Source organism: Xyrauchen texanus, chromosome 11, assembly GCF_025860055.1.
Source record: "Xyrauchen texanus isolate HMW12.3.18 chromosome 11, RBS_HiC_50CHRs, whole genome shotgun sequence".
Classification (NCBI taxonomy): Eukaryota; Metazoa; Chordata; class Actinopteri; order Cypriniformes; family Catostomidae; genus Xyrauchen; species Xyrauchen texanus.
In genome coordinates this window covers 20821549-20844264 of record NC_068286.1, presented here as the reverse complement: position 1 = coordinate 20844264, position 22716 = coordinate 20821549, and the positions used below count along the sequence as shown (strand labels likewise).

At 44.4% G+C, this 22716-nt stretch overlaps 1 protein-coding gene across 1 annotated transcript in view; it reads right to left on the bottom strand.

Annotated features, from left to right (window-relative positions):
- LOC127651293 (zinc finger protein 827-like) overlaps positions 1–22716 on the bottom strand; it is a 140036-nt gene that overhangs the window by 42737 nt on the left and 74583 nt on the right. The window contains exon 7 of the mRNA XM_052137072.1: positions 12532–12771. Coding sequence (XP_051993032.1) covers positions 12532–12771 — 240 coding nt within the window. The remainder of the gene's footprint in view (positions 1–12531; positions 12772–22716) is intronic.

The following is a 22716-nucleotide window of genomic DNA, read 5'->3' as shown; positions in this document are numbered from 1 at the left end:
TTCAGCTTGCCACAAATCATACTCACGCATTGATTATCTGCTCGTATCTCCTGTCTATATTCCATTTATTGACAACGCGGATATATTACCCCTTCTCCTTTCAGGTCATTCCCCGATAACTTTGTCTTTTCCCATTTTCCGCTCCCTCTGGACGTAAACGTTGGAGATTTAGCACATCCTTACTTCATGACCAAGAATTTATATCACAATTACGCACCTCCTTAGTTGAGTTTATTGAGTTGAACAGGGGTTCTTCAAACAACCCGCAATCCTTATGGGAGGTGACGAAATGCTTTATTAGAGGGTAATGTATTTCTTTGTCTTCTTTTCGTCAAAAATCTAGAAATAGCCGCATAAATGAGTTGGAAGAACAGATTCAGATGTTGGAAAACGACCTTAAAAACAAGTATTGTCAACGGAAGGAGAAAGAACTTTGTGCAATTAAATATGAGCTAAAAAGATTACTCATGCGCAGACCTGAATTTATTATGCATCGAACAAGGCAGTCTTATTATTTCAACGGTGAGAGACCTAGTAAATTATTAGCATTACGAATCAACCAGATGGAATCTAGAGCAGTCATACACGCTATAAAGAATGAAGACACTTTATGCACCCAACCCGAAGATATAAACCAGACTTTTAAAACTTACTACGAACAATTATACACTTCGAACTCTTCAAGTTACCAGCAACATACATCCTTTCTTCAACAGCTTCATCTTCCTAAAATTGATAAACATCATCAGGAGATGTTAGACTGTCCCTTGTCGCTTGAAGAATTGAAGTTGGCCTTGGACTCTATGCCAAAGAAAAAATCTCCAGGAATTGACGGAACTCCCCCTGAATTAATCTCTGCTATTTGGGATATAGTATCACCACTTATTTTAAACTCAATTAATTTTGCAGTTGAAAATGGAGCCTTACATAGGGACCAAAACACAGCTCTGATAACCCTTTTACTTAAAAAAGGGAAAGATCCTTTAGAATGTGCTAGCTACCGTCCTATTAGCTTAATCACCACTGATGCTAAATTTTCACTAAAGTTCTAACTCTTAGACTGAATAAATGCATAGACAGTATTGTTCACTTTGATCAGTCCGGTTTTCTCAAAGGCCGATTGGCGTCCGATAATATCAGGCGACTATTACATATCATTCATAGATCCGATTCTTGTCCAGCCTCCTCCGCAGTTATCTCATTGGACGCGGAGAAGGCCTTTGATAGAATTGAATGGAGCTTTCTCTGGTCGGTCCTTGACTTTGTAGGGGTCGGACAAGGATTTATTAAAACGGTTAAAACACTCTACAATAGCTGCTCAGCACGTGTTCTTACGGGATCCTTAATGTCTTTACCCTTTGCTCTTGGTCGGGGTACTCGCCAAGGCTGCCCATTATCACCTTTGCTTTTTAATTTATCAGTGGAGCCCTTGGCTCAAGCAGTACGTCAGTCATCAACTATACAACCCATTATCTGTGTAGGCACCTCGCAAAAAATCTCTCTTTATGCAGACGATATCTTGCTCTATGTTTCCAATATTTCTGAGTCTGTTCCTGAATGTTTAAATCTTTTTAATTTATTTGGTACTATCTCAGGTTACAAAATTAATTGGAATAAATCAGCACTAATGCCCCTTAATGATGCAGCGAATCAGGAATCCAGTAGCTTACCTCCTTCGATCCCCATAGTTAAACAGTTTAAATATTTGGGCATCATTATATCCCCTTCAATTCATCTTTTCTCTAAATCTAACTATCAAACTCTCCTGAATAAGATCAAGGAAGATTTAGATAGGTGGTCCCCCTTATGTTTAGCTCTTCATGGAAGAATATCTACTATTAAAATGAATGTACTTCCAAGGGTAAATTTTATATTCTCTATGTTACCGCTAGCACCACCTGATTTTTTTTTTCAAAGAACTCAACACGGCTATCTCTAGATTTATCTGGATTATGAAAAAACCCAGAATCCGTCTTAAGAAGATGCAGTGCAAGAAATTTGATGGGGGTCTCTCATTCCCTGATTTTAAGATTTATAATCTAGCCTTCCAAACAAGAACAATCCAAACCTGGGTTAACCCTGACTCCCGGGTTCCATGGCGAGATTTAGAAGTGAATATCACCCATCCGGTTCGTCTACAAGATCTACCCTTTGCAAGTGTTTCCAAATGTTCTAAGAAAATGTATGGACCAATCATTGAGTACTCCCTCAAGGTATGGAAAAAGGTTGAGAAAAGTATGGGAGGCCCCTTCTTATACACCAAATTAACGCCATTGTGGCACAATACTTGTTTGTGTACTGGTAAAAAACCCTTTGTATTTAAAGCTTGGTCTGATGCTGGTATTTATACCTTGAAAGACATTTTCTGTAAAAAAGGCACCAAATCGTTTCAGGAATTAAGTTCAGAATTTTCTTTACCTGGATTCTCTTTTTTTTTATATTTGAGACTAAGGTCAGCCCTGAAAGCATATGGTGTTCCCTGGACCACTGATATTTTACCACATCCATTGTGGAAATGGCTGGACCCTAATGCCTCCTCTAAGGGCTTAGTTTCTAAGATCTATAATTCAATTCTGGTTTTGCAATACTCATATATTCCAGCTGTCCACTCCTGGGAAAGGGATGGTTTATCTAAACCTGACTGGGATGTGGTATGGGCCAGATGTTTCACTTCATCTAAGAACCTGGCTCACCAGATGATTCACTATAAATGTATTAACAGGGCTTATTACTCCTAGTGTATTATAATGAAGGTTAGATCTGATCCATACTGTCATTTATGTAACACATCTACAGTAGGTTCTTATTTGCATATGTTTTGGGAATGCCCAATGGTGGTTCCCTTCTGGACCTTTGTAAGTACTGTTCTTTCCGAAATCCTACATCTGGACATACCTCAAGACCCATTGCTACTTCTACTCTTAGATGACTCCGCTCTTCAGTTGAATGCTCACCATAAAAGGACCTTACTGTCAGCAAGTACGGCTGCCAAAAATACTATTTTAAAGCTATTGATAGAGCCATCCATTCCAACATCCTTAATTTGGTTATCTTATTTCAGAGACATTGTATTGCTGGAAGGCACCACTGCCAAGATCAACGGTGCAAAGGACAATACTATTCAGAGCTGGGCAAAAATTGCGGACATTCTGTTAGATAAACTGAGATCTTGACACCATACATCTTCCTATCTCTGTAATCCCCCTTTTCTCTTTTTTTTTTATTTTTATTTTTTAAAATTATTTTATTTTTTATGGCATCTCTCACTGTTGTCATGGCATCTATCATGTTTTTCACATGGGTGATATAGGTGTTAGACAACTTTTTTAATTCAATATAAAATATAAATATATTTGAAAACTGTATTTTGTGTTTACTCAGGTTGCCTTTGTTTTAGGTTATATCTTATTTGAAGATCTAAAAAAATAATAAACAAAAAATAGAAGAAATCAGGACAGCACTGTTCATTAGAGTTCACACGATCAAATTCATAATAATTCTCAATGGCCAGCTCCTAACAATCATATTATAATTAATAGCCGTTATTAAATAAATATTTCAAATAGTATTCACTTACTATATTAGTGCCAGTGTGTAAGCTCATCACAAGCCTGCCGCTCTGTAGTTACGCTGCAGTTATGTTGCAGTTTTGAGTGCTCACTGCTTTGACTTGCGGCAGGCCCGGTTCCAGATCAAGATTGCTGAGTGTGCTTCTGTAAATAGTGAGGGTGCTCTTTATAAAAGTGGAGATGTAATGTCATTATTATTATTATTATTTTGATGAAATCGCACCTTAATATTTACTAAACAAACTACACTGCCTTTGATAAAAAAAACTTTTTTTTAATTTATTTTTTAACCTTTTATTGCTACGTTTTCATTAAGCATTAATGCTGCAAGCGATGTGGGTAGATTTGGAGTTATATTTGTGCCACAATTCTTTGCATGCATGATGGTATTTTGAGTGCACAAAAATGTTCTGAGTGCAAGATGGTATTTTAAGCATACACAAATCTTCTGGGTGTGAGATGGTATTTTGAGCGCACAAAAATGTTCTGTTCACAAGATGGTATTTTGAGCGCAAATAACCTATTTTGAAGTTTATGTAAAGTTTATTCAGAGCAAATACATTTTCTGCTTGAATAAAATTAATTTGAATGTAAATTTGCACAGAATTCTGAAATGTATGTAAGTTTTTACACACTCTCCTCTCATAACCACTCAGCGTGCACTCACAGTTTGCTTGCTCACCAGGATCACAGCATTACAATGTGCCAGAATTTCAGAATTTTTTAACTGATTTGATCACCAATAATACTACTAATCAAAACATCTTGGTTACTACCTCCATTCCCTGATGGAGGGAACGAGATGTTGTGTCGATGTAATGACACTAGGGGTCGCTCCTGGGAGCCCCAGACATCTCGGATCTTTGAGAAAAGGCCAATGAAAATTGGCGAGTGGAATTTGCATGCCTCTGCATGCCTTATATACCCAGACATATGGGTATATAAGGAGCTGGAATACAAACACTCATTCAGGTTTCGCACTGAGAAGCCGAGACAAGGTCCCGGCCGATTCAGCAGGTAGTTCGATGTTGTGGCAGGAGGGACACAAAGTCTCGTTCACTCCATCAGGGAGTGGAGGTTACATCAGTAACCAAGAACTTCCCCTAATGTCACTTACTTGACGTTGTGTTGATGTAGTGACACTAGGGGTCCCTATGGAAAACGGCACAACATCTGAACTGTCTTACGTTGACAGGCGGTGTGAGACGGGCACAGCTCTGTGCCTCGTAGCCAGTGCACCAGGCCGTCACGTAACATCCCCCAATGGACTCGTGGGCATCAAATGGTCCCCTGCACCTCGGGAACAAGTCGACTGCCCAAAAATATGGACTGGCTGACGCAGCCGTGACCTCTTCTCTTTTTCTCCCTAAAAGGAATTAAATTGTTCAGCTGGGGGGCCATATAAGGTCCACGTCCGAGGAGACCACACCCCACCCGGAAGGGAATATGACACATTGTCTTACCGAGTCCGGTTGGAAGTAAGTCATGTGGATGGGTCACGTGGTAGATCCTACCCGAAGGGGGAGGAGTTACTACAAACACGGTGACCGGTGACAGATGGGCCTCTGCCTAAGGAAGACACGGTTTACCAACGGGGAAACCCTTTTGCAGAAAATACATCACACAGGGTTATCAACGGAATAACGAATGCATGTGGAGCACCTACCCCATTACAGGGCCTAATGACACACGTACTGGGCCGGCGGCGAGTTTCTCTGAAAACTTGCATTTCAAAGGGCTAAGGAGGAAGGAACAATTTTGTGAAAGCAATTGGAAGAAGGAGTGCACGTCTATGCCTTAAGGGATAACACAGGATGAAACCGGCTCAACCCAGAGGTTGTAGAACCTCACAAAGGTGTTAGGTGTTGTCCAGCTCGATGCTCTACAAATGTCTGCTAGCGAGGTGCTGTTGGTCAGGGCCCAGGAGGCCGCTACACTCCTGATAGAATAGTCCCGCAGAGGGCGGCAAGTCCTGGGCGTGATATGCCATAGCGATGATGCCAATGACCAAGTGGGCGATCGTCTGTTTGGAGACAGCGCTTCCTTTCCGATGTCCACCATAGCAGATAAAAAGAGCTGCTCGGAGCTTCTAAAGCTCCGCATGCGGTCCAAGTAGATGAGCAAAGCACACATTGGACACAGCAACACCAAGGCTGAGTCTGCCTCCTCCTGGGGCAGCGCTTGCAGGTTCACCTGATCCCTGAATGGAGTCATGTGAACCTTGGGCACATAGCCCAGTCGGGTCTCAGGATCACTTGAGAGTAACCCGGACCGAACTCCAGGCACGGTTCACTGATAGAGAACACCTGCAGGTCCCCTACCCTCTTGATGAGCGCCGTCAGGAGGTCAGTCTTCAAGGAGAGCGCCTTTAACTCAACTGGCTCCAGGGGCACAAATGGAGCTCCCAGTAGGCCCCACGGAGAGGTCCCACGAGGAAACAAGGCGCGGCCTGGGGGGATTAACCTCAAGTCATGCTTCCCCAAATACTTATGCATTGTGATGTGCGGATAAAGCGGCTACATACACTTTCAAGATGGAGGGGGACAGCCGTCCCTCCAACCTCTCTTGCAGAAAGTAAAGCACTGATCTGACTGCGCATCTCTGAGGAAGAAGGCCTTGGGCTGAAACTTCCCTTTTCATTCCTCTGCTGCTGCTTTTAGGCAATAAAGAACCAATATTTTTTGTAAGACATTTCTTTTTTTTTTTCTCTCTCCTGTAAAGTCTGTACTCTGTCAATAGGTATTACTAGCTATCTAACTATACGGTCTTGCTAGCTTACTAGCTATCTAACATTACTAGGTCACTTAGTATGGTCTATATTAACTATTAATTTTAATGTAATCTCTCCCATGTGTAAAACTCTTTAAGACTAACATATTATTGTAGTTTTGATGGAACTTAATTTGACTTCTCTCTATCCAACTGGATATTCTGAGAAAGCAGTTTATTAAAATACATGTTGATCATATTACAGTCTGCCATGGATCAGCAACTGCCGAATCTTCTTCTTTTTGTTATAATTAAATGACACTTTATTTCCTTTAATAAACATTAATGTTATTTTGTCCCTCCTCTTTAGTGTGTCCTTTTCCATTTTCTCATGGCCTATATCTCGGGTGTGATGACAGCCTTGTGTATTATAAACATTATGAATATTATAAATATTGCATAAATTAACATATTCGATTCAGTTCTATTCTTGATATTAAGTTTGAAAAGATGCTTATGTTTGCAATTCAAAGCTGTTGCAATTCAATCTTAAAATGTTCAGTATGCTGTTTTTAATACATTTACGGGCCTGAGACAACAGATCCCTCCTCAGAGGAATCTGCCATGGCGGAGCTATCAGGAGTGAAATTATGTCTGAGAACCATACTCGGGCCGGCCACATGGGGGCAACCAGAAGTAGACTGATGCCCTCTTGGCGGACCCTTTCCAGGACTCCCGGAGCAGAGCTGATCGGGGAAATGCGTACAGGCGAAGCCTCGGCCAAGCCTGTACCATGGCGCCCAACCCCAGTGGGGCTGGATGTGAGAGGGAGAACCAAAGTGGACAGTGGGACGTCTCTCGAGATGCTGAACAGATCCACTTCTGATGGTACAAATTTGTCCCATATCAACTTCACCACCTCTGGATGAAGTCTCCATTCCCCGGCCTCAGCCCCTGCCTCGACAGGATGTCTGCTCCCTGATTCTGAACCCCGGAATATACATTGCTCTGATAGAGAGTATTTTCCCTTGGGACCAAAGAATTATCTGATGCGCCAGTCTGCACAGAGGCGCTGATCTGAGTCCTCCTTGTCGGTTCAGATAAGCTACCACTGATGTATTGTCCGAACGTACTAGGACATGGTAACCCTTGATGTCTGGAAGGAAGCTCCTCAGAGCCCTGAACACAGCCAACATCTCTAGACAGTTTATGTGCCAAGAATGATGATGGTCCTGCCACAGACCCCTGGCAAAGCTGCCGTCCATGACCAGCGCCTCAGCCAGTGAGGGAGGCGCCTGTCGAAACGGTTTTCCGGCGACATGACGCTCCCAACACTGGCCCTTGGGACAGGAACCAAGGTTTCTTCCATATTAGCAGAGAACGAAGGCACCTGCGCGCTACTCTGATTATACTGAAATGGATTCCCGCTGGGGAAAACCCCTTGGCTTTCAGCCACCACTGGAGGGGCCTCATGTGTAGAAGGCCCAACGGTACAATGTTGGATGCCGCTGCCATGAGGCCCAGCAGTCTTTGAAATTGCTTTACAGTGATGGCCTGGCCTAGCTTTTAACCCGACACCATCGCCATAAGGGACTCGACACGTGCAGGAGACATGCGTGCCTGCATCGTAACAGAGTTCCACACAACGCCCAGAAACGCTGTGCACTGGGATGGTTGTAACACACTCTTTTGTGTTGAGTCTCAACCCCAAACTTCGGATGTGGCCAAGAACCACATCTCGATGCCGAACTGCCAATTCTCGAGACTGGGCCAGAATGAGCCAGTCGTCGATATAATTCAGTATACGGATGCCCTGAAGTCTCAGTGGAGCAAGAGCTGCATCCATACATTTGGTGAATGTGCGGGAGATAGTGCTAGGCCGAACGGAAGAACCCGATATTGGTAAGCTTCGCCCCAAAGCGTAACCTCAGGAACCTCCTGTGACATGGAAGGATGGATACATGAAAATAGGCGTCTTTTAGATCTATCGTGACAAACCAGTCCTCGGATCTGATCTGACTCACGATGACAGGAATAGTAAGCATTTTGAACCTGAACCTCCTCAGAGACCGGTTCAAAACTCTGAGATCTAAAATCGGCCTCAACCCCCATCCTTTTTGGAACTATAAAGTACCGGCTGTAAAGACCGGACTCCCTGTCTGAATGATGAACACGCTCTATGGCCTCCTTCAGCAGCAGAGATTGCACTTCTTGTTCCATCACCTGAGCCTGCTCCGAACCACTGTAGTCTGCACCACCCCAGAGAATTTGGGGGCGGTGCCCGAACTGCAGTCTGTACCCTGAATTTATTATATGCAGGACCCATGCAGATATGTTGGGAAGATGATTCCATGCCTCTACAAAATCTACTAAGGGAACCAGCCTCTCGAGGCTGGTCTCGGTAGTTTTTAGAGCACTGTTCTCGACTTCCTGAAGCGGGATACCGGCAGGATTTGGTCGATACAGTGCTTGTGACCACAATTGATGTGTGTTTTTTATTTTTTGACGCTGAACGGCACGGTGTGCTTTAGCTGGAGATTGGTGTGGCCCGAAGCATCAGAGACGGGCGGAAACCAACACCGATTTCCTGAGGACTCCGCTACGACAACAACCTCGGTTGCTCTGCAGCGGGGGCAGCCCTCCGAGGTTCTAACACCCCGGTTAGGACCTCTTCCCCAAAACCCTCCTAGCCTTAAGGACGCCCCTCAGGTTGGCCCCCTGGCTGGAGGGCTTCGCTGGGAGCGCTTCCTCTGTTGCCAAGTTCCTGGAGGAGGGGCTCTAGAGGAAACGCCTCCTTTTGCTCTGCGCTGCGCGAGGAGCTGACTGAAGGCTGGGGCTGATGTGTTTGCCCCACCCTACTTGACTTAGACTTGGATTTACGGGGGAGAAACTGCTTGAACGCCGCAGATTGTTTCCTCGCCTCCTGAAACCTGTCGACGACCGATGTAACGGCATCGCCGAACAGGCCAGAGGGCGAGAGCGGGGCATCAAGCAAAAAAGCTCTGTTTTTTTCTTTTATTCCCGATAAATTTAGCCACAGATGCCTCTCCGTGGTCACCATAGCTGCCACAGAGCGGCAAATAGCGCGGGCCGTCTCTTTAGTTGCCCGGATCTGCGGCTCTGCGCAACTCCGTGATATCTTCGGGAGTTGGCCCCTCCCCCTCGTCTAAATCTTTCAGGAGATCGGCCTGGTACGCCTGCAAAATCGCCATTGAGTGCAGGCACGAACCAGCCCGACCTGCCGCCATGTAAGCCCTGCTTATTAATGCAGATGTATCTCTGCAGGGCTTACTAGGCAGCGCCGGGGTTTTAAGGGAAGATGCCGACTCAGGAGAGAGGTAACCGGCTAAAGCCTCCTCCACACCAGGCATCTTCCCATAGCCCATATCCCGTGCCCCTAAAACATCGCTGTAATCGACCACACTGGGGGTGGAGACACGGGATCGAATGTGGTTTATCCCACGATCTCGAGATCTCTTTGTGGAGATCGGGAAAACGGCAAACCCGGCGCTGGGGTTGTGACGCGTGCTGCAGGAAACGCTCGTCTAATTTGCTTCCGACGTGCGTTCCTGCTCATTTTGTGGCCAGCTAATGTTAAGTCTGGCCACAGCACGCCACAACCTGAATCAGCTCCTCAAAAGCCTGGCCGAAAACCGGCGCGTTTGGCTGCTCACGGTCGTCCGCATCAATGCTGAGCATTTCCACTTCCTCGGAAGCAGAGAGCTCGAGCATTGGGACCTGATCGTGGGCAGAAGAAGCCGCGACGCGGGCTTCTGCACCACTCACAGTAGGCTCGGGATCCTCAAATGAAGAATGAGAAAGTGCCGCAGCAGTCTCATTCTCATCTGCAAGATCCGCTGCGAACCCCACGATCTCAATCGCCGCTGCCTCAACAGACGCTGGACCAGAACCGTGGGGAACGCGAGCCTGACCGTGCTCATCAAAGCACGCCAACCGGAGCGCAGCACTCTCATGGGTAGTGCTTCACAACTTACACAGGCAGATCCCTCGAGAGCTGCCTGTGCAGTGCTGCGCTCCCAAACAGTTCACACACAAATCGTGGCGTGTCCCTACCCGTAATAAAACGAGGGCAGGGGTGCACGCACTTCTTGAACTGCTTGGTGGCCATAATTCTTTTAAATAGGACAAACAACACCAAATAAGACAAACAATATACATAGAGCTTGCTGAAGAGCTGAAAGCTAATGTGTATGTGTGCCGGCGTCACTTTTATGCATCCGGTTATGCCGTCACATGTTACGTCATGACGCAACACCAATCAAGATTGGAATAGTTTCATTCATACTTCAGAGGCGCCCGCTAAGGAGCGTTCCCCAAAGAGTCGTTTTCAACGACGCAGTGCGAGTTCCCTCGGAAGGGAACTACAGTATACAGTATATGCATATGTGTGTACTGAACTTGGAGCATTGTGCCTGTTGGGTCTTCTGCTGCATTTACACTGAAATGTTCACAGTTGCTGTAGTTACCTCTACTGTCCAATCACAGAATGCTTTTAAGCAGCGCCTAATAGTCAATCCTGAAACAGGAGGCGGGACTTGTTGGAATAAGTGGAAAAGCAAGAAAGCAGTCTAAAGTTCTAAGCACTCAGAGAGTGCATAAAAGGAGAGCAAGCAAGTGAGATCTTGCACATGCAAAAAACAATGGAGTAACATAAATGTCAGAAATCTGTGCATATCTTGAAAGGGTACTTAGCACCCTCAAGTACCCCTGTAGAACCAGACCTGGCTTATGATGTGAAACAAGCGTGAAAGAAAAGAGCCGTCCGATCTGAAAATTTGCAAAAGTGCATACTACTCACACAAATTCCCAGACCATGTGAAGCATGCACATCCAAAGTTTACTTAATACAGAATTTTGCTCAAAACATCACATTTGGATTAAAATTCAAGTTTATCTGGGAGAAATGGTGAACCAAAAGGTGTGTGCTGAACCAACACCAGTCATGGCAGGTAATGTGATGTTTGCTTTCATTGTTGCAGAAGAAGTGGGATTCAGGAAGACAGATGCTTGAATTTTACATAAAATAATCAGAAATATTGTTCATTTGAAAGTGTTATATGCTGTTTAGTACAGTGCCAGCTTTGTGTACAAGAAGAAAGTCCAATAAAAGCCTGTTATTATAATAACAAAATATATGATATAAACATGATGTACTGTTGTAAGAACACAGATTTGTGAGAGTTTAGTGGAACAGGAGGTGTCAGAATAAACAACTTTGTAATGGCATACTATGATACTAATCTTACTATTTCTGCCATAGATTGATATAGCAGTAGTAGTAAGAGTAATAGGTGAAGTATGCCGTTGCAGCAAACACAAGCCCAATAGACAATTGAGACACGTTTCTACCAGGTGTAAACTAGGGGTGCAAAAAAATATTGTATCGTATTGTACGATACGATGCTCATGATTCACTACCATATGTATCATACAATACATAAACAAACACATTATAGTGTAATTAAAAGCAAGCAGTGCAATATTGAGAACTGTGGAACACTATTCCCCCTGAAGATGAGGCTCACAGGAAAATACTGCAACACACTCACAATACATAGGCGAGAAGATCGATGGCAAATGTAAAGTAGATAATAGCGTTACAGCTTGTCAATTTTTCCAAACAACGGTGTCATGTCCCGGCGCAACAGTACATCAAACATGTTGTTTTATATACGTCGTCACCTCATTGGGGGCTTTAAGAGATTAAGGCATGATTTTCTATAAAGCTGCTTTGAAACGATGTGAACGTGGTAAGTTGTGTGTGGATCACAGAGAGTAGCATGAGCCTCCACTTGCTGTGAGTCTCTGCAGTGTCATCCACAGCAAGCCACGTGATAAGATTCACAGACTATCTAAGAACTGAAACTACTAAGTATTGGGAATTGGCCATTCCAAATTGGAAGAAACGGGATAAAAAATAGTTCATAATAGTTTTTCACAACAATACAAATAAAAATAAGAGCTGATGTTTAAGTTACTTTATAGAGCTGTTTTTTTGTTGCCAACATCAGACAATGTTATGTAATTTATTATTATTTATGTTGTATCTTTGAATAATTTTTAGCAAAACATTTGTGGGCACAGTTTTTTTTTTTCTTCGTATTTTTATTGTTACATGCCTAGTGCAAAAAATATCATCTGAACGCTTGAGATCCAATCAACTAAGACAGATCTGATTTGTAGGCCTAAATACATGGCCTTTGTTTCATATACACCCTTTATTTCAACTTACCAGACAGTTTAAAAAGCAGCTCAGAGGCCATTTTGACTGATATGTCCTGGGAGAAGAAGTCATTTTGAGGGCAGGGCAAATGATCTGGGAGGTTGAGCATTGGTTCCTTCTTTTCACATGCCACTAACGTGCCGAAGCCCAGCAGATGAGAGGAGGGTGGAGCCAATTCAGTGGGTGGGTCCACTTCCATAGGCTCCGCCTTCACCAAGACTTTCTGGAGGTATGTGTCTTTGTTATTCTCTGAAAAAACAAAGAAATCAAAATAAATTGTATTGTACATTAAAAAAGTAATCATGCTAGCAATGTCCATTTTCACAAAATGAAATGGAAATGTACTTATAATGAGATGTTGAAATATTAAACATGTGCTAAAACCGGTACTTTTGTATTTGTTTTTTTTTATCAACAACTGACTGTAAAGTACAGAAAGTGTTTTAAAAGAGACAGTATTCAATGACAAATCCTTTGCATGGATCCCGTCTTGGACACACATTGCATGGAACAAATTTTTCTCCCTGTGATAGGATCTCACTGCTGAACACTTCAGGACGAAACTAATACAATTACTGGTGAGTGAAATGTAAACATTTACCAGCCAGTTGACAAATATATTAACTTTATTCACATATTTGTAATTCGGCTGCAACTGGGAGTGATTTCTTCTTATTGTAGAGGGTTGCACATTTAGTGAAAGCTCGATCTTGGGATATAAGAATCGATATCGAGATCGTTCAAATGCAGATTGTGATGCATCGGGAAAACGTCTCGGTTACATGTGTAACCCATGTTCCCTGAAAAAAGCAGAATGAGATGCTGCGCTGCTAAGCGCTATGGGGAACAATCCTAGTTGTGACCGAGCTGAATAATGTGTGTAACACGTCAATGAACATTGACCGGAATTTATAGCCTCGGCTGATGTAATCATTAGATGCACCTGTGGTCAGGCTACAAATGGATACGTCACCAGGTGTCGTCAGATACTTCTTTTTGAAGAGCAGTCCTGGGACGTCCCAGTGCAGCAAAGAAGCGCAGCATCTCGTTCCGCTTTTTTACACATGTAACCCGAGACGTTTCCTTTACAAAGCTTCATGCTATGATGCTGCGCTGCTAAGCGCTATGGGGAACGCAATACCCACGCCGTCGTACTTGGGGCTGTCCGGACCCCTACGGTTGTGCAGTGTACTCACAAAAATGCTAGAGGTCTCAGACATGAGCTTGAGATTTCGACTCAAGGGCATAAGAGCCCGGAGTAGCATAAACATCTAAACCATTACATTTTGATAAATGTGTGCAGAGAGGACAACCTGCCGCATCACAAAGTTGTTTAGGCATGGGCTGAGATGACTTGTTAAGGCATGGGCTGAGATGTCGACTCAAGGACATAAGAGTCCAGAGTAGCAAAGCATCTAACCCATAAAGTTCGATGAATGTGTGTGAAGAGAACCCTATCGCAACACAAACTTGTCATAAAAACTGATGAATGTGAGCAGAGAGGACCAGCCTGCCGCATCACAAACTTGTCCAGACATGAGCTTGAGATGTCGACTCAAGGGCATAAGAGCCCGGAGTGGCAGAACATCCAAGCTATAAAAATCGAATGAATGTTTGCGGAGAGGACAACCTGCCGCATCACAAACTTGCTGCAGAGGGACACCTCTAGCCAAGGTTTTAGAGGAGGAGAGCCCTCTGCTAGAGTGCACCCTAAAACCTACTGGCGAAGCTTGACCGCGTGCCTCGTAGGCCCGGGCAATAATGAGGATGCCACCCCACCCACCAAGCCGTGGCAAACCGCAGTGGCCACATAGAACCTGGCAGTGGCGAGGCAAGTGCCCGCTGACAGTTCTTTCTACAGAAAATCCAGAACTGAAGCAAACTGGCAGATAGCTGGTTCTGTAATATGCACTTTAGTAGAAGGAAACGCATGCAGGCGCATTTGTGCTATGTATGCGTTACTACGATCAGCCCCACCCGAGGGGGACTGGACGACTTGGGGAGAAGTAGAGGAGACATTGCGCTATCAACAGAAGCGAAGAGGTCCTCTTATGCCCTGCAAAATCTACCCAGATCAGTTCCAAATGGAGGGAGCCCTAGCACTTGAAATGGTCTCGATAACCTCAAGAGAAAACCCTGTGAACCTCATTTGGTACCCTTAGGGGCCAGACATGAAAGGTTTCACAATTCGGGCTAATGATGAGAAGGTCCTCCGTTCGGAATCGCCCAAGGCGAGCAGTCGAGGAGAGGAATTAACTCTGAGAAACATATCCTGATCGGCCAGTGCAGTGCCATTAATAGGAGGCAAGACCCTTGCTGGTGAACATTGCCAAAACTCCCGGGAGCAGAGAAACCGGGGAAAGAAACGCATACAGACGCATTCTGGGTCATGTATGTGTCTTAATGTCCAGACCCAAGGGGGCTGGGTGATTTCAGGGAGAAGTAGAGGAGACATTGCGCTATTCATAGAGGCAAAGAGGTCCTCTTTTGCCCTAAGATCTCACCCAAACTTGTTCCAAGTGGAAAAAGCCCGGCATTTAAAAAGGTCTCGATAACCTCAGGAGAAAGCCCTGTGTCCCACAGTTGGTACCCTTAGGGGCCAAACATGAAAGATTCCACAATTCGGGGCAGGGATGAAATATTGCCCTGTGCCTGAGATAGAAGATCCTTAGTGTTCGGAATCGCCCAAGGCGAGCCGTCGAGGGAAGAGATTAGCTCCGAGAACCAAGCCCTGTTCGGCCAGCGCGGTGCTATCAGTAAGAGGCAAAAATCCTTGCTGGCGAACTCTGGGCAACTACTACCTTAGGGTGGAGTTCTTAACTCCCCCATTGGTATTTTCTGTCTGGACCGTAAATCTGCTCCCATATACGGGCATCCAGGGATATAACTGACCTGAGTGACAGGAGCTTGCCCTGGGCCCTAAGGAGAATCTGACGTGTCAGAAATACAGCTGACAAGAACGTGGGTCTCCTTCATGATTTATGTAAGAGGCTACTGCTGTATTGTCCACCCGCACCAAGACAGCCTCAGAAGGAGGTATTTCAGGGCCAGAAATACAGCCATCAACCCGAGACAGTGACTGTGACAACCAAGCTGACGACCCTCCTATCCCCTTAAGCTGGACGACCACTTAAGGCCGCTACCTCGCCCGTCAGGGAGGCGTCTGTCGTTAGAACCCTGCGTCAACAAGATGCACCTAGTGTGGGACCCAAGGCAGAAAACCAGGGTCTGAACCACATAGAAAGGGAACGAAGCCTGAGGTGCGTAACCCTTTTTAGCCTAGTGGTTTTGGCCCTTTGAAGAAATCCTCTACTTTTTGGCCACAACAAAAATGGTCTCATGAGCAGAAGGTCCAGAGGGATCACCGTGGACGCGGTCACCCTGAGACCTGGAAATCGTTGGTACTGAAAACAGGGCAAACTTGACCTAGCCTGACTTTGCTCAGGGTGATCTGAATGGACTCAATCCTAGCGGGAGACAGTTGTGCCCGCATTGTGATAGAACACTGTCTATCGGGGCATCGTACCCAGAGTGGGAGAGAGGACGCTTTTCTTGGCGTTGAGCCTCAACCCCAGAGAAACAGATGAGCTTAGACGATGTCCCTGTGCTGAACTGCCAGTTCCTGGAACTGCGCTAGGATCAGCCAGTCGTCTACATAATTCAGAATGCAGATGCCCCGGAGTCGCAAGGAGCCAGCGCTACATCATGCATTGTGAATGTGCGGGTAAAAAGGGCTAGGCAGAGTGAAAGAACCTGACACTGGAAGACTTCGCCCCTGGAAGCGAACCTCAGGAACTTTCCATGTTGTGGCAGAACTTCTAAATGAAGTATAGAAGTGCGTCATAAGATCGATGGTGACCAGCCAAACGAGTTGTAGGGCTTGAGACACGACCATCTTGACAGGCATCATCTTGGACTTGAACACCCACGGGCAGTTCAAGCTTTAAGATCTAAGCCAGACGCCATCCCTCACCCTCCATGGGAAACGGGAAGTATTTAGTGTAATAACCTAACTCTCTCTCTGGAAGGGGAACATATACCATGGCCCCTTTAACCAGGAGATTGAGTTTTTATTTTTTTTTTTACATAAAAAATAAATCCGGTTTACGGTAGTGAGAACACGCCGTTGAAACACGGAATAGCGGGGAGTGAATTAAATCCTGATGCCCTTATAAGACCCACAGAAAAGAATATATCTGGCAGAAGTTTCCACGCTGCCAGGATCTCTGAGATGGGTATTATATTTTAACACTATTTTAACACACCCAGTTTTGACGGAAGCCTCTACAACCCGAAACACCAAGAGGTGGCGGGAATGGAGGAGCTTCGAGGGGGTACCGGGAGGGGTGAAGTGAAGCACGCGCCCCGTCCCGAGGGGAGCTACCCCTAATCTAGGCGCAAGACCGTCAGGGTTTTCTCTTACTAGAAATTATAGTCCTGAGGTCTTGCTTCGGGGGCTGGCGAGGGCGGCGAGACTGTCCCCAATCCCTGGGAGGAGGGTCACGACTCGCCACGCTTTGCTTTTGAGCCTCCCTTCAGACAGGACCGAGGCGGGTCTGAGGCTTGTTCGTCAAGCGCAGAACCACACTCAGGTCGTCCAGGAGATTGGCCTGGTACGCCTGTAAAACAGCATAGTGTGCAGAGCAGCACCAGCCTGACCTGCTGCTTGATAAGCCCTTCCCACTAAAGGGGAGGTTGTCCTACAAGGCTCTGAAGGGAGAAAGGGCTTCTTAAGTGACGATGCCGAGCCCGGCGAGAGATAGCCCGCAAGAGTCTCTCCGACCGGCGGCATCACTGAATACCCCATGCCTCAGCACCCATGATAGTCGAATATAATGACGTCGAGGTTATGTGAACACGGGAAGAATATATATATATATATATATATATATATATATATATATATATATATATATATATATATATATATTTTTTTTTCTAGGGGTTCCTCCATGAGCAAAAAAGCTCTTCATGGAGGTTATCAAAGAAGGGAAGGGACTCATGAGGCGTTCCCTTTCTTAGACTGGAAGATAAAATCTATCCCCTAATTTGGAGGGTTTGGGGTCTATTTTTTGATGGCCAATCCAATCTGGCAACCGCACGAGTAACAACATCGAGCAATTCCTCCGTAGATTTTTTATCGTGGACGGAAAGCTCGGAGGCGGGAAGAGAATCACGATCCTCCTCATGATCCGAAGAAGCATCGGAATGCATTTCGATATCATGTGAAGGACCAGCTGGGTTTGGGGAGATAGCGAGAGAAAGGGATCAACCCGTCTCTTGCTCCTCAGCCAAATCCATGCAAGAGCCCCACAAAAGATTTTTTTTTTCGTGAGTGCTGACTCCTGGAAGCAAGCAAGGCGAGCGCGAAGCACTTTGCCTGTTAAAGCAAATCGCAGTACTCGCACCCGCCCTGCTGCAACGCAAGAGCAGCGTGCTCTTACCCCCAAACAACTTATGCAGAGTTTGCGGCTTTCAGTCATTCTCTCTTTTTTTCTTTTCTTTTTTTTTGAAATATATATATATATATTATATTTTCTAAACAGAAGAGAAAAGAGAAAAACGTTCACTGCACACTGTCTAACCAATTCTAACTCCTAACAGAGGAAAGAAAGTTTTGACAGGGTTTGTAAAACACACAGAAACAGAATCGCTCTGAAAAAAGAGTTTCAGATGACACCTGGTGACGTATCCATTTATAGCCTGGCTGCAGGTGCATCTAATGATTACATCAGCCGAGGATATAAATTCCGGTCAATGTTCATTGACGTGTTACACACATTATTCAGCTCAGTCACAACTAGGATTGTTCCCCATAGCGCTTAGCAGCGCAGCATCATAGTGAAGCTTTTTGTAAAGGGAACATATTTTTACACACCCCTATTATTAACAAAACAATTAAGGCATGATTCTGTACCCCATTAACTATCTGGCCGATGGCAACACACTATTATATGCAATGTATTTCAATTTGAGGCTTTTCGTCTGCTTTGTGACTCATTTGAGTTTAAATTACTAGTGAGTCAAGGACATCATTTAGATAAGGCTTTTAACTAAGGCTGACCAATGTCAGTTAAAGTTGAAGCAGATGTCTATAATTTGAATAAAAAATCAAATAGAAAAAAAGTTATGAAATCTGGTCCAAATGAGTCAGAATGACCTTTTCTTACTCACTGCTAAGCCAGGGCCCAAAAGAGGGAGTAAAGGTGCGTACACACTGCCAGCGACTTTATCGCTGCAGGTCGCCAGTGGCTGGCGGTGAAGTCGCTAGTGGGCGTTCCCACTACTGGTTGCCTAGTAACGTTTATAAATGACATTCACGGATGCCATTCCATTGCTGTTGACAGCGAATCTCTTTTCTTGCCACTAAAAACAAACATTTTGGAGGGAAAAGACTAAATATAAATGGAATCAGTACATAAAATGCTTTAAATCAAAGATGAATGAGAAACAAGGCGTGCTGTTTGCCATAGTGGCTGTTTATCTGCGGCGAAAATGCAAATGCCGGTCTGTCTGAGTCCATAAAATCCCCGCGATCTCAGATACACCTTTCCACGCAGTATTTTTCTTAAAAATGTCCTAGAACGTGGGAAGAGACATATCATAGAGCACTGGAACATTTCTAACAGCAAGAATTAGCCTTTCATCTATCTTTCCGTTACTGCAGGAGCTGAGAGAGAGAGAAGGATCACGTGAGCTCTCCCGTCTTCTCTCCTATTGGCTGTCGCTTCCGTTAGTCACTCCAAAGTTGAACTTTTCTCAACTTTGTCGCGTCGCTGGACACGCCCACATCTAGCGCCAACGGTCGCGACAGCTCATGTCGCCGGAAGTCGCTGTGCTCGCATTGAAAATGAATGGTATTGAGTCGCTGTCGCGCGCGATGTCGCTAGCACTGTGTACGCACCTTAAAGGCTAATACAAACCAACTCTCACCAGAATCAATTGCTAGTCTGTCTCTTAAAAAAGTGGACTATAATCAATCGAACACACAATCGTGTGTGTGTGTGTGTGTGTGTGTGTGTGTGTGTTTGTACATTTTGTGGTCATAAAATGCTGTGGCATTGTGCAGAACACAATAATGAGTGGTGAGCTAGACAGTATATTTACAAACATCTGAAGGTTTCAGGAACTTTCTATGGTTAGCCTAAAACACAAACTCAGATGAGATGCCAATGTCATGCAAGGACAAACAAGACATTCAGTGAGCTCATAGGTCTCGACAGTTATTTTAATGAAAACCAGCACTTGTAAACTCAGTCCGTCTTTTTGATATAGGAAAATAAGGGGTCTGTTCCCTTTGTTTAAATCTAAAGTGTGTAATTTCTGCACCTCTAGTGGGATCACATAGAACTGCAAAAATAATATCTGGCTACGTTCGCAAAAGACGAATATTTTGATAGCACCAATAAGACGAAGTGTTCCACTTTTCAAAGAAATTTAAACTATAAAATTATGAGGGGACATTACAGATGAGATCTCAGTTGTTTCGCCCACATAGCAGAGGCATTAAAGAGGCATTGATTGGAGATCAAATTGAGACTCCTGCTTAAATCTGCTTCTCCTGAAAAAAAGACCCAAGTAATCTCACATGTGTCTGTCTAGAGTTTTAGAAGTCTCCAAAATGTCTCAAACCATGCCTTGATTTGCCAAAATACCAAAGACTGCAAACAAATGTCAGAGATTTCAATGTGAATTTCTTTTGAACATTTTACCATTTATCAACAAATTATTCCAAATGCTGTAATTTAAAGACTACATAATCTGAGCTATTCCATCCACATTAATTTCATAGCTCTATCCCTTTACAGAATGTCAATAATTGACTTATATGCATCTATTTTTATTTCTTCTAAGACATTTCAGGAAAAACATCTTAACTCTGATGTGAGTTTATCCTTCAATCAAACATAACTGAGATCGCCAATAAATCTCCTTTGGAAGCTATATTAGAGCAACCTCTGAGCAATTAAATTTTAGGCATGTATATGAGAAAGTATTTTAACAGAAAATTACACACTTTAGATTTAAGATGGTGAATAAAAGAAGTTAGAAATCCTTGCACAATTTAAGCCTGTTTCTCTTATCAGTTAAGACGTTGACATTATTTACAGCCGAGCAGTAGATGGCATATGCTTCTGGGTGGTGGTGGTGTCAGTAGTGTGCCCAGGTGTCATAAACTTGAGGAAGCATTGTCACACGAGGACACTGACAACCACTAGCCCAATAATCCCTTAATAAAGTGCCTGGAGCCAGATTGAGGGCTGGGGTCATTTAGGGGACACATAGTCACACAACAAACACACACAGAGCAATTCACTCTCGCCTCTGGATCACCGACATCAGTAACTGCTTTCAAAGGCATCTATACACAAGTACACAGAAAGAGTGATGTAGAGAGCAGGTCACCGAGGGTAAATGAGCTGACATACTGTGAAAACGCTTCTAATCAGCCGTGTTTTTAAAGCATGCAAAATAGCCAGTGTGTTAGATGCCACAAAGAGCATAAAAAATTTAAATGTATTTTTTCATTTTAGAACAAAATATCAAACCCAGCAAACAACATTTTGACACTGTCTGGTTGTCAAACTTTGTGGAACATTAGTCTAAGTCAAATGTGTGAACTTGAGGTTAATTGACTGGAATTGAAATTCACTTTGGGACAATTTGGTTACCAGTACTAGAAAAATAAATGGCTCGGAAAAGTGTATTTAGTTCCCCGTCTGTCGCTCACTTCGACGTTGTGTCGAAGAAGCGACACTAGGGGTCTCTCTTGAGCGCTGAATATGCCTCTGATCTATGAAAAAAGGGCAATGGGAATTATGGGTATAAAAGCAGGCAAATACATTGAGTTCATTCAGAAATTGTCTTCGGAGCCAATGGTTGTGTTGCAGTCAGCTGCGATTCACACACCTGTTCCTGTTTTCCTCTGACACTTTGCCTGTTGAATTCGACGGCGCATTACAATGGCTTTCTCCAATCTCTGCACGGCAGTGCAGTTTGCCCCTGGGCGCTTCGACAGCAAAAAGAAACTTAAAAGAGTTCCATAAAAGAGTGATTTCGCGTTCACTCTGTGTGAGTGATTTGGCGTTGAACGTCCTTTTCAGGACGCGTCTTTATAAAGATGCCCTTCCGCCCCTGCGTAGTTCCTGGATGCGGTAGAGTGCTCTCTGCTTCAGACGGCCAAAGGCGTCGTCTCGTGTGTCTGGGTCACGATCACACCGTGGCAGCATTTGTGGATGGTTCATTTTCTCACTGCGAGAGCATGACCATGGCAACGTTGCGGTCGCGGCTAGCTTTCAACAGAAAGCATGCCACTCCAGCCGCCCCCCGCATTGCTCCTTCTTTCCACAGGATTGAGGATGGTGCGGCTGGCGATGGAGGCGATCTGGGGACGGCAGCGGGTGCAGCTCCGAGGGGGCTACGTCCCCTCGGACCACCCACCCCCCGGCACGTTCGTTGACTCGTGCTCGAGGCAACAGCGGCTCGCCTCATGGCCAGCCTGCCTATCCTCTAGAGCCGACAGCACTGAGCCGAGCCACTGTATTGGCCGGACCATTTCTGGCTCCTCAGAAAATTCCTGAATGAACTTGATGTATTTGCCCGCTTTTATACCTGTATGTCTGGGGGCGGGGCATGCAAATACTGTCTGCCTAATTCCCATTGGCCTTTTTTCATAGATCAGAGGCATATTCGGTGCTCAAGAGAGACGACACAATGTCTCATTCCCTCCATCAGGGAATGGAGGTTACATCCGTAACCTAGACGTTCTGAGAAAAAGCCTTTGTTAGCAGATGTCACTTGGTTTGATGTTTTGATTCTAATGCAATAAAATGAATACAATTTTAGGTGTGACCTAAGTGTGCAAAAGAGTCCAAATATTTTTTGGGACCACTGTGTGGTCAACCACACAAAATAGCCATATTGTAAATATTCATATTCTCTGAGGGCGTAACATGCCTAATAAATTCATATTTTTTCATCCTTTCATTCTCATTGACATTTTTTCCTATGTATTATCAATCGCTTTCCACTCCTAATTCATCTACAAATGAATAGCCAAAAACAAAATGTTTATCAAATCAGAATTTATTCCTCGATGCCTACAAGTGTGACAACTGTTTCACAACTTTACAATTGGGCACTTATTAATTGTGAAACTGTGTTTTCTTAATGGCATGAATCGCACTGAATGCC